The 12,892-nt window shown below is 40.8% G+C and overlaps 1 protein-coding gene across 1 annotated transcript; it reads left to right on the top strand.

The window, feature by feature from the left end:
- The first annotated feature begins 2,755 nt into the window (after positions 1–2,755).
- On the top strand, positions 2,756–7,655 carry RDH14 (retinol dehydrogenase 14). Its single transcript, XM_027622772.2, has 2 exons — positions 2,756–3,241; positions 6,588–7,655. The coding sequence occupies exons 1-2, from the start codon at positions 2,849–2,851 to the stop codon at positions 7,203–7,205; spliced, it is 1,011 nt and encodes a 336-aa protein (XP_027478573.1). The 5' UTR covers positions 2,756–2,848; the 3' UTR covers positions 7,206–7,655.
- The last annotated feature ends 5,237 nt before the right edge of the window (positions 7,656–12,892 follow it).

Raw genomic sequence — 12,892 nt, 5'->3', positions numbered from 1 at the left:
TAAAGCCTAGTTAGTTTTACAAAGCATTGCTCATTTTTGGATGTTAGTAGATAGAATGAATTGTTACCCATCATCATCGCAGAACATTGGTCTTCAAAGAAGGAAAGAGAAGGGTTAAACACACTCTTGAAAATTAGAGTTTTTTATTGTTGCCTCTGTGACCAGCCTTTTAATCAATGCAAAATTAGAAGGTCACTCCATCTGCAAAACTATACCAATCTGACACTGCTCATTCAGAAGTAAATCAGCAGGTTATTCATATAGGGCACTTTCTATCTAAGATGAGCTCTAGACAGAAGCTCCTGGGAAAGCTTCTTCGAAGCTTACCTGGTGGGTGCAGTGCCTGTGCGCCACAGGACTTCGGATTTGAAGTCTCTGGCTCTGGGCCTGGCAGGTAGGTCCAATGATTACATGGAAAACAATGCCTTGGCCACCACTTCAAAATGTAACGTGAAGTGTAATGTCCTAGCCTTTCCCTGTTACCATTCTTTTATTTTTGTTTTGTTTTCAAGAAACACTGTTTTTTAACCATAATCTACTGCATAATAGCCACAGTGAGCTGGTTATTTTCATGCCACCTCATTTTCTTACAAACCAAATGTTTGCAACAGAATAGTATTATTACCTTATTTTTTAATCAATGAAGAACTTAAGATTCACAAAGAAAAAGTAGCTCGTCCAATAATGTGCAGCTAATAAATGGCAGAACTAAGATTCAAAATCAGGTCTTACTTCAAAAGCTATAATCTATTTTCTCTGTGTTATATAGCCTTCCACATCAAGTTGTTCTTATTAATTCCATGGCCATAGGACCCATCCTGAAAAGATTAGTCATTCCATCATTCTGTGATTAAACTACACAGCAGTTACATAGCAGATCTGGGGATGTCCCTCCTCCTTCCCTCTTCATGCCCTCTCTCGTTCCTTCTACCCCCACCTCTCTCTCTAGTGCATGCATATATACATACTCCACCCCAGCTCTAGTTCAAGAAGACTGCTGCTGATACATAGCTTTTGCTCTGCTTCTTAATTTGAGGTAAGCCAGTGCAAAATGTATCAGTCATGACACTCACTGAGTACCTACTGTTTTCTAGGCATTCTCCAGTGTGAAGACCACGAGGAAACTCAGACATAATCCCATCCTTTAGGGAATTTAAAACCTCGAACAATCCGTAGAGTAAGTCAAGCACGCAAACTGATATAGTCAACACTAGAGGGCTGTTTGTTCTCAGTGCCAAGAAGCGAGGGTCACACAGGAAGTTGAGGCAGAGATCTGCATGGGCTGGAGGTGATCAGACAACAGAACTGAGGTGAACTTTGAAGGATGGGAAAAATACAGATAGATTGAAAAAGAAAGAGGAAGCAGATGCACTCCGGGATCAGTGAGTTTGAGAGGCAGCTTCAAATTACAGAAAGGGTGGAATAAAGGTCCATCCCTGGTGATTTCTGCTCTGGTGCCTTGTGGAATCCCCCAGGACAGTGCTCCTTCCCACCTGTGAGCTCCATCTCCAGCACTCACATGAAACCTTCTTCTGGCATTCTAATCCTCTTCTATTTGTAATGTGACTGTTCACGGCATGTTACATCCTTCCCAAACGTACAGGAGTGGAGGAGAGTTTATCAAAATAATCTAGGGAGTTTATTTCAAACTATACAGGTTGTGTGTCTCTTCTCTTGTCCTGAAGATTCTAGAATGGGGGCTGTGGCCGGGGAGGTCTCTGTCTCTGTACCAGACAATAAGCACCTCGAGGGCAGAAATGGTGTCCTATTTCTGTGTGACTCTCACAGGGCATGGGGCCTCGCACATATCTGATGGGTGAGTAGATGAATGAATGAGGACTTGAGAAGAGCTTGGTCTAAAAACTATGAAGTTTGCCGCTTGAAGATGGGTCCCTGTGGCAATAAGCCCTGACATTTTTCAATCACTTTATAGTGCACAAAGCACTTTCCCTTCCATGATTAATTTAATCGTCTCCTGGAGGAGGTGTGGAAGCACTTGTGAATAGGCCTACTCAGAAGTCTGTGTCTAGACTAAGTCCAGGCTTTCCCACTACATCTCTACCAGTATCAAATAAGACCACTGGAGGATGACTTTTGCTATAGAGATCAATGCCATAATGGTTTTCAGTTCTCAGGCTGTAGTCCACGAACCAGCAGCGTCGGAATCACCTGGGAACTTTTTAGAAATGCAAAGTCTCAGGTCCCATCTGGAACCTATTGAACTCTAAACTCGGGTACTGGGACCCTTCAATTTTGGGGACAGGGTCGGGGGGAGAGGGTTGTGCTGTTTTTACGAGCTCCCACTGAGCTCTGCAGGGGATTCTGATACTAAGCTAACATCTGAGAACCACTGGTCCATTCTGTTTCGGACTGGTTCACGTTGCTAAGTTCTTCGCCTCATCATAATAAAAAAGAGCTCTTCCTCAGACTCCAGAGGGTAGGAACCACTCATTCTCCTGAGGGCGAAAGGAAACTGCACTGAGGGTAACAAGTCCCAGGGATCCTTAACGGAAAACACACTAAGCAAGCCCTGATATGTGGGATTTGTAAATTCAAAATATTCATAAGGCATCCCCACCGGGTCGACCACCACCACTCTGGGGCCTGTGCTCACCCTCCACGGGCCGGCTCCACCGAGTCACCGCGACTCCGGGTGCTGTACTGCCCTAACCAATCCGGTGCCCTCGGAAGGAAAACTACAAGTCCCAGCATGCCCCACGCCGCCCCGTCATGCGGCAACAGGCCCCGCCCCAGAGTTCTTCCCGTGCAGGTGGCAGCCTAGGCACCGGGCGCGCGGCGACTCCGGAAGTCCCGCGCGGGGGCCGGTGGGCCCTCGGCCCCGGCGGCCATGGCCATAGCTACAGTAGCGGCGCTCCTGGCCGCACTGGGTGGGGCCCTGTGGCTGGCGGCCCGGCGGTTCGTGGGGCCCAGTGTCCAGCGGCTGCACGGAGGGGGCAACTCGGGCCTCATGCACGGGAAGACCGTGCTGATCACTGGGGCGAACAGCGGCCTGGGCCGCGCCACGGCAGCCGAGCTGCTGCGCCTGGGGGCGAGGGTGATCATGGGCTGCCGCGACCGCGACCGCGCCGAGGAGGCGGCGGGTCAGCTCCGCCGCGAGCTCTGCCAGGCCGGGGGCCCCGAGCCGGGCTCTGACGCCGGCGAGGCAGGCGAGCTCGTCGTCAAGGAGTTGGACCTCGCCTCGCTGCGCTCGGTGCGCGCCTTCTGTCAGGAGATGCTCCAGGTGTGGGGCTCCGGGAACCAGCTGGAGATCCGGGACGGGCGCGGGCCTCGGCGGCTGGCGAGGAGGGGCCGGGGGCTGAGCGGGGGAGGAGGGGCCGGGGGGGGGGCAGGGGGTGGTACCGCCCAGAGTCCGGGGGGTGTGACCTTGGGAAAGACCGAGCCTAAGAGTCAAAACCGTCGAATGGTATGAGGACTTGGGAGTGCAGGCTGGGGAAATTGGTGGGAAAGGCCTCTGTTTTCCAAAGATGCTTAGAAAACAATGGCCCCGAGAGGAAAATTAGCCAGTTTCTGAATATTTCCTTTTGTTATGTGAGGATGGCCCAGGGGGAGATCCGCCAGATCTTCGGATTGTTTGTTTCTGTGTCTGAAGTCCGTGCACCAAGTCATCTTCCAGAGCCTGGGAGCCAGAGACCTTGAAGCATTTTTTTACCTCTTCTGCTGGGGTAGGAAGTTTAGCTCTCTGACACCAGTAGATTCATTAGCACCAGCTCCTTAAACAGTCTCTGGCCTGATTTCTAAATAGATTGGAGCTAGGAATCCCAGTACCCATGTGCTCTAAACGGGGACAGAAATAAATATAATACTTAGTATTTATTGAAGGTTTCCTATGTGCCAGGAGCTATTCCAAGAATTTCAGATACTTAAAAAAAATTTTTTTAATGAAATTAAAGGGGCTTTGGCTATTATTGTCATTGAATCCTCAGTAACCCTGATAGGTTTGTTTTTTTTTTTTAAGATTGTATTTATTTATTTGACAGAGAGAGAGCGAGAGAGGGAACACAAGCAGGGGGAGTGGGAGAGGGAGAAACAGGCCTCCCACTGAGCAGAGAGCCTGATGCAGGGTTCATCCCAGGACCCTGGGATCATGACCTGAGCCAAGGCAGTCAATGACTGAGCCACGCAGGCGCCCCTGGGCATTATTATCCCCATTTTACAAAGTTAGGAAACAAAGGCATAGGTAAGCCAAATAATTTGCCCAGGATTTGTCCAAAGCCCTTTCTTTCTATACCCCTGCTGCCTGCCTATGAGGTGTAGGAATCTTTGTTTAGATGATAAATATTCCACTGAGGTGGATGTCCTCTGTTGAAATTGAGGTAGAAGAGTTTCCTGCAGAAGTGACTTGCAAAAGGGCATATAGAAGAGTGAAATTTAAAAATCGCTGGTGTGAGAAAGGTGCCCATATGAAATGGAGTCTCTTGAGTCTACAGCTTAGGTTCCCAAACTTTCTAATTTTTTCATGATGCCAGTAGGCCAAAGGAAGTATCTATCGGTTTATTAAGCAATTAGGTCCAAACAACCTAATAAGTATTTATGTCCTAACAACTTAGTAGCTGTTTGAGAAAATAATATACATAATTGAAAGAAAAAAGATACTCCATTCTTCAATAATCATAATTACTAATGGGAAATGTGCACCTGTTGTTTAGTGCATCACCTTCTCAGTCTTTGGAATCAGATTGAAAATGTCCACCCCCGTGTCTTGTTCTAAGTTGATATTTAACATAGTACTTGCATTTTACGAAAAACTCAGCTTTACAAAGATAGGACACCATTGAAAGGAATTTAGCACAATTTAATGTTGAAGGTGTGAACTCTGTGAGGCTCTGGGGCACCTTGATGCACAGTTTGGAAACTTGCAGATACAGAGAGGTTTTCTGTTTGTCTCTTTGTCTTAATGGCTAGTATTTCATTATCAGGTAAAACAGGTTAAGAAATAAATAATACTAGTGTATAAAAGATTTTGAAGCATTAAAAGTGGGTCTTCCTGTTGTTCATTAAAAATGTAGTAGATGAGTCCGGGTATACTTCTCATTTCAGACCCTTAAGGCATTTTATTACTTTGGCCACTTGAGACAGAACCAATTAAAAGTTAAGGAGATAAACTTTACTAAGTTTCTTTCTGCCTCTGAAGTCCAGTGACTATAAGCAGATTTTTTTTTTAAATGGAAGTATAAATTTCCCACAGGTTGGTATTCATGGTATTTATGTCATTTATCTCCTAGAATTTAAAAAATAGTGAATGATAAAGTCTTAAAATAACACAAGCCCAGCAAAGAATGATGGCTCGGAAATGATTAATACAGGAAACTCTTCCAAAGGATTAGTGAAAAAAGAACACTCCTTTCTTTCCCCCACGGGTGAACTTTTGCCTTCTTTTTGAAGTTGACTGTTGGAAAAGCCAAAGGTGCTTAGACAGACGGAATGATAAATAGTTAATCCTCTGGCAGGTAGGCTGTGATAACAGTTGTGAAATTTAACACATTTTTCTTTTTACTTACACTTGGCAAAAGGGCCAGTGAAATTTGAAATTTGACCTCAAATTAATTTAATCATAGGTCATCACTGTGTCTTTACACCTGGAACATGTTGTACATTTCTTTTTCTCTGCCCATCAAAAGAGACAGAGAGGAGCCCGGAAAGAGCTAGGGAAAACCAACTTAACATGAATTAAGGAACGAAAAGACTTCCTTTTGAGGACAGTCTAAATTTTAGCATTTAACTCTGGAGAAATGCAGGAGGGTACAAAGTGTAAAATTCTGACTATAATAGATCCCCTAAGCTGGGGGTCCTTCAGAGTTTGAAAGAGGTAGATTTTATATAGGGAAAAAAAGAATGGAATTCTAAATTTATAGTAGAGGTTAAAGGCGTTTGTTGGTCCTAACTCCTCTCTAAATGTCCTTTGCTGTTACTGTGAGACTTAGTATTTATGATTCATTGCTTTGTTTCTGCTATTTTTTATTACCTAATCAATTTTTTTCTTAACGTTTCTTTGATTTAGTCATGATGTTCTCTCCAGTTTTAATTGGCATCCCTGACCCTTTCTATTGCGTGCTCCATCCCCATGGTACCATTTACCCTTAGAAAAGTACAGAATGAAGCAGTACTAGTTTGCCCCTGGTGTTGATAATAGCAGCTCTGGGAATAAATCATGCTGACCTGCCTTCTGCCATATTTCCACTTCCTAGCTCACATCGACTCTTTAGCTATGATGTGAAACTCCCAGTTAGAAAAGCAAGCTAGCTTACTAACTAAAAACAGGGGCATTGGTGTCAGAAGATTTCATCTTCCAGTTTTTGTTTGCCACCCAAGAGCCCTGTGATACTGCACAAATCACCTCACTTGGGTGCTTAGTTTGCTCACAGCGTTGGTGAGGGTAGATGAGAGAGCATGTGAAAAGCACGAGGCCAGTCCTCCATTAAACATGCAAGTCTTTCCACTCCCCACCTCCCAATTGTTGAAAACCCACAGAGGCACTTTATGGAATTTTAGTAATTTGTAAGAACTTTTAAAAATTTCATTGTAGGCCTGTATTCATAATTGCCCCATTCTCTTTTTAACATTTAAAGGAAGAACCTAGACTGGATGTCTTAATCAACAACGCAGGGATCTTCCAGTGCCCTTATATGAAGACCGAAGATGGGTTTGAGATGCAGTTTGGAGTGAACCATCTGGGGCACTTCCTACTCACCAATCTTCTCCTTGGACTCCTCAAAAGTTCAGCTCCCAGCAGGATTGTGGTAGTTTCTTCCAAACTTTATAAATATGGAGACATCAACTTTGAAGACTTGAACAGTGAACAGAGCTATAATAAAAGCTTTTGTTATAGTCGGAGCAAACTGGCTAACATTCTTTTTACCAGAGAACTAGCCCGTCGCTTAGAAGGTACAAACGTGACTGTCAATGTATTACACCCTGGTATTGTGCGGACTAATCTTGGCAGGCACATACACATTCCACTGTTGGTCAAACCACTTTTCAATTTGGTGTCATGGGCTTTTTTCAAAACCCCAGTAGAAGGGGCCCAGACTTCAGTTTATTTAGCCTCTTCACCTGAGGTAGAAGGTGTGTCAGGAAAGTACTTTGGAGATTGTAAAGAGGTAGAACTCTTGCCCAAAGCTATGGATGAGTCTGTTGCAAGAAAACTCTGGGATATCAGTGAAGTAATGGTTGGCATATTAAAATAGGAACAAGGAGTGAAAGAGCTATTTATAACACTGGCTGCCAGTTCTGTCTGTAATCAGAAATGGTGTGGCTTGAGTACTTGCTACTCGAAAACAGTTTTGGTTTTACACTAATACTGCTGAGAGGTACATAACGGATATTTCGAAGTTACTCAAAAGTTATTTTTTGGAGAACATAAAATTTCAGAACAGATGTCTTAAATATATAATAAGCATAATGAATAGTAAAATGAGCAGTATAATTATCATATACTTTAGAAATTATAATTGAGCAAGCATGGATTACAAATATTAAAGAATCCAGTGACTTAAACACCTTGAGAAGTTTTTCAAATATCTTTTGAGTTTCATGGCCAAAATATTAATTATTTTTATTGCAGTGCCGGTTTTTGTGTGAAAATAACATGCCTGTTGTATGCACAGTTCTTGGAATAAATTTAATGATGCAAATTCTTAATTGTGTATTTTTTTTACAAGTTTCACTGAAATGAGTCCTTTATCATCTTATTAACCTCCACTGATCTTGGTATGCCCACTGTCCTTTCTTCCCACATATCTTGCATGCTGCAGTAAGAAGTAATATTTCTAAAACCTAAATCTGTGTCATGGTGTCATGTGCCTGCTTAAAAATATGTGGTGGCTTCCAATTGCCCATAACAGTGGGTTTCCGGCCTTTTTTTGTTAAGCTGCAGAATTCATTCTTCAAAAGAAGTCTCAAATACAGAATCTAGATGGGTGAAACAGGTCATAACAATATTGCAGGGGTAAAGTCTCCCTATAAATATGTTCCTTTTGCCAGTTCCTGAAAGGACTTTGCAGAATATGGTAATTTACAAACCATTTTCATTTAAAGTTTTATAAACTCCTTAATATATATATGAGACTGTCCATGAGCTGGCAACAGGCTTACCTTGTCCTCTTAGTGCTGTCCAGTAGAACTGTCTGCAATGATAAAAATAATTGTGTCCACACTGTCCTATATGGTACACTTCAGACTTGTGGTTATTGAGTACTTGAAATATGACAACTGAATTTCTAATCTTATTTAATGTTAATTTAAATTTAAATAGGCACATGTGCCTAGTGACTACTGTCTTAGCACATCTCTATTCGTTGCACTGTATAACCCTGTCCTCAGTATAGACCATACTTGTCTCTTGGCCTTTCCTTATATTCTTTGAATCCCTATAGGCGGAACCAGTCCTTTTTCTACTTTGTTTTAATTGAGCTTAGCAGCTTTACTAATTATTAAAAATCCAGTTGGGTAATTAGAATAAAAATTCTCCAAGGAAAGATTTTATTCTTTTATTATATTCTTATTAGTTTTCCTTCCCCAAGTATCAAGAATCGTACCTGACACACAGTAAACATTGAATAATGATGTTTGAATGAATAAATATTGAATCAGTGGTGTGCACATAAAAATAATAGTCTGAATAGGTATATTTTAGGTATCTGTTAAAGCATCAAAAATAATTAGTAATTCTTTGTCTTAACCACCTATTATTGGAAAAAGGAATTATGACAGTAAAGGATAGACAGTACTGCACTGAATTTAATGGCCATTTTGGTCAGGAGTAATCCTCGATTGGTTATTGCTTTTAAGACTTTTTATATTACCTGGTTATCAGTTCTTTTTGAGAATGGCAGGATCTTGGCAGATCATACAGAAGATCTGTTTTCCGTTAGAGCATTGGGTTGTGAATATGAGAAACATTTAGTGTTTGTACTATCACAGGTGTGACTTTGCAGGTGTAGTGGGTATATCTGCATCATGTTCTTTGAAATGTATTTTTAAAAAATAGTCCTACAAAGAGACTTGCTGAACTTAGAAATATGGGCAGGAAATACACCAGAATGCAACTTGGAAAAATGGAAGCTAATAAATCTGTCCTACACCTCGACTTCATTAAAAAGAGCGCTTTAAAAAAAAAAATGCTTTTTTTTTTTCTTTTTTATTCAGTTAATACCATCTTTTCTGGCTACATTTTGATACCTGATGCTTTTCAGGGGAGTTGGGCCTTTTGTAAGAGTTGAGCCTTTCAGAGTTCTTGTTTGTGGCACCATAATAAAATAGGATATATTAATTTATGATGGAAAACTAGAAGCTCATCTGGAAACACCAACTATTTAGGTAAAATGAGCTGCCATTTGGAAGATGTCCTTCCCACCTGTGTTAGATGGAATCGAGGACTAATAGCTATAGTATGACTAGTTGGATTTTGAAGATTATTAAAACTTTCTGTTCTGCTGACTTTTGTTACATTGATACTTATTCTCACCCTTAGCAAAATATTCATAGAAGGATAAAATGTGCCAGATAATGGACTCATTGAGCTGGAAACCCATTTTCATGTTGGTTTCTGGCTTCATCTTTGGAAATGTTGACTTCTATTTCAAGCAACTTGTTCTGAAAAGAAGTGAGATTATAACTCTTCTATCTCAACTCTACCAGTAGAGTAACAATTTTTTTAGGAGGTTCCCAGTAGCATTTATCTGGGATGGGGATCTCAGGGCGTAAACACACCACCACTTTGGGTTTGATTAACAGCTCCACCGCTCAGTTCTCCCTGCCACATGGGCAAGATACTTCACCACCCCTCAGCTTCTGTTTTCCTGGCTTTGTCACTGAGATAATCCTTTAAAGGATTGCCCAGTGAATAAATTAGCAGAGTATATAAAGCATTTAGCAAAGTGCCTGGCACATGATGGGCACTCATCCCTTTCCCCTTCCCCAGTGCACCTGATCATTACTATTAATAGTAACAGCAATTAGTAACAGTAATGTTTACAAGAGTAGGTATGATGGAAACAAAACTAAACCAAGGGTCAGCAAACTTTTTATGAAAGTCCAGACTGTAAATATTTAAAGTTACTAGGCCATATACAATCTGTTACATGTTCTTTTTTTTTTTCTTTTACAACCTTCAAAAATGTAAAAACCATTCTTAGCTCATGCAGGCCATACCATTATACTGATGCAACAGTCTAATGGACTTTTTTTTGTCTTTCAGGCACTGTGCATGGTAGCAGTTCTTGTGTGTACTGTAATTCAAGTTTCTTAATTTGGCTCCTGTTGTTTCTCCATACCATTTCTAATCTTGTATGACTATTTGTTTGCAGACCCAGGAAGTCTAGAGAATGTATTTTTTAAATCTCTCCTTTCAGCTATCGATTCTGGTATGAGGAAATCATAGTTATCCGCCTTCATCTCTCTCCCCTCACAAACCTGCTGGGCCTGGCCTGAGATCTGAGAGAATCTCTATTTGAATATTTAATTGATTCCAAATGTCCTAAGGAAGGCTGAAGAGAGAACATGTTACTAATCACCCTTCAGGAGCTTGGCCCCCACAGACAGCTTCAGATGTTTCTTTCACAGAGCTTATCTGGACAATAGGGAGTTAAATTAGTTACAGGTTAACATGGAGGAAGGTAGTTTATGCCTAAAGGAAAGTTAGGTGGAATGCTCCTTTTTATGCAGACAGTAAGGAAGAGTTTTTGCGAAATTAGATGTTTAACCCAAGTACAGAGAATCACCTTTAACAAACCATTGCCTAACGGACTTACTACAATAATTCCTTTTTTTTTTTTTTTTTTTGGAAAACGTACTGACACCCCATCGCATGCAAATGCTCTAAGCTGGTAGGCTACCCTCCAGCACACCCTAGGCACCGTCAGTCTCACCTGTTGCGTCATATATTTAGGAAGAGAGTTGTGCAGCTTTCAGTTATTCACTTAACAAATATTCATTGAATGCCTATTATGTGCCAGGCATTATTCTAGGCTTTGGGGACGCAGGAGGCAACAAGGAAAACCCAACCAAACCTGTGTGTGTGTTAGCTGTGCTTGTTATTAACCATCATACAAGTTATTCATCATAATACAAACCAATGAAATACGAGTACAAAGAAAAAGAATTTCTGTGAAAAGTAAGCTGAGTGCTTTCTAAAAACTAAACGAAGGCAAATCACTAGAAACACTATTGAATAAAGTTTCATAACAACCGTCAAATACTAAAAATAGATACAGCAAAAATCTAAAAGGTGTCTATTTAGTGCTTTACAAGTGACTTTAAACTTTGACCCCATTTTAAAGATACAAAACCGGGAAATAATAGACTATACTGCTTAAGTGAGTATAATGCAAGAAGATGGAATTCCAAGTGAACTCATATTCAAAAAAAAAAAAAAAACAGAGAAAAGCCCTTAGCCTTGCATCAGAAGATAGGCAAATGAATGAATGTGCCATATGTTTCAAGTTCAGATAATAAATCCCGGGTGCATATGATTCATCTTTATGATTTCCTTCTTTAATCAACTTGTTCATGTAACCAACCAATTCTAAATAAGAGGGCTAATACCATATAAAATAGAGCTATCACTGACATCAGAAAAGTTTCAGTTTGGAGGAATTGACAATAAATGTGCTCTGCATAGTGAGTCATATTTTCCCAAAGGCTCCTCATCTAAATTTGAGATATACATATTTTTAGTGCCCCAATATACCTAATTGATTATTGGATTTAATTGGTCCTAACTGTTTTTGCAGCCTAAGATTTATTTTCATCATCAACCCCGTGTTTGTTTCTCTTCTTCATTTAAAGCTCCTACTAATGGTGTTAAATAGGTAAGTTCCTGAATATTTAAGTGATTTTTTTTTCAGTATGTCATTTTACCTTTAGAAGTTGCCATGTTACATATGACATATGACAACCTGGTCTGTCCTCAGTTGCAAGTTTTAAAGTCTCTTCAAAAAACAACAACAAAAAAGAAGATGCTGACTTCCTTTATAAATTCTGACTTAAAAAAATACTTGTACCTTTTTTTTTCTTCAAGGGGGTATACCCCATAGTCTAGATAGTTATCCAGTTATTAGCAGGATGGTTTTAAATCCTAATGGTAACTTTTCTGCTACTATAAGAGAGGTGAGATGAATGAGTAAATATGAGTTTAAGTTGTAAACATATTCAAAAGATCATTATCTGTACAGACCTACATATAGTGTTGGCATTTTAGGAATATCTTTAAGTTGTACACATGGTTTGAGGAAATGCTCAGCACAGAGAAATACATAATCATTATTAGTTTGTGAAAAAAGCAAAGCAAGTTTCTGCCACCAACCCATGAAAGCACAGGAAATGGCTTCATGTAGTAGGTGTTGGAGTCTGAGCATTCTGTTGACAGAAGCGGGTTCTACCCAGGGGTTTTGTGTTAATGTAATCAAACACTTCAGAGCTGCAGCCTAGCAAGCTCAAGTCCACCCACCTCAGAGTTTATCTTTAGCTCATCTGGAAGAGTTTATTTTAAACACTGAACATTGTTTGCTGCTGTTGAAATGAAAGTGAGAGAGTTACAAGCTTTCTTCCACTGCCATCTGGCAGATTTACTGATGGATCGGGTTCTTTAATCCATGTAGTCCCGTGTGTGGGAGCTATTGTCTTTGTGTTGATCATGCAGCTGGCTTGGCTGAACTTTAAAAAGCTCACACAAAGCTATCAAGAGCCATCCTATAGATAAATGAAGTTGGGGGTGTTGCAAAAGTCAATGGAGCCTTTTGCAGGAGGGTGGAGAAGGCTTGGAGGTATACTTTTCATTCTCCTCTGAACATATACTTTAAAATCTATAGCTCTCTTCGTGACCCGTAAAAGAGGAAGAAAACCATATCGGAATATTTTAAAAGAAATAATTGAA

The sequence above is a fragment of the Zalophus californianus genome, chromosome 8, assembly GCF_009762305.2.
Source record: "Zalophus californianus isolate mZalCal1 chromosome 8, mZalCal1.pri.v2, whole genome shotgun sequence".
Taxonomy (NCBI): Eukaryota; Metazoa; Chordata; class Mammalia; order Carnivora; family Otariidae; genus Zalophus; species Zalophus californianus.
This window is presented reverse-complemented; position numbering and strand designations above follow the sequence as displayed.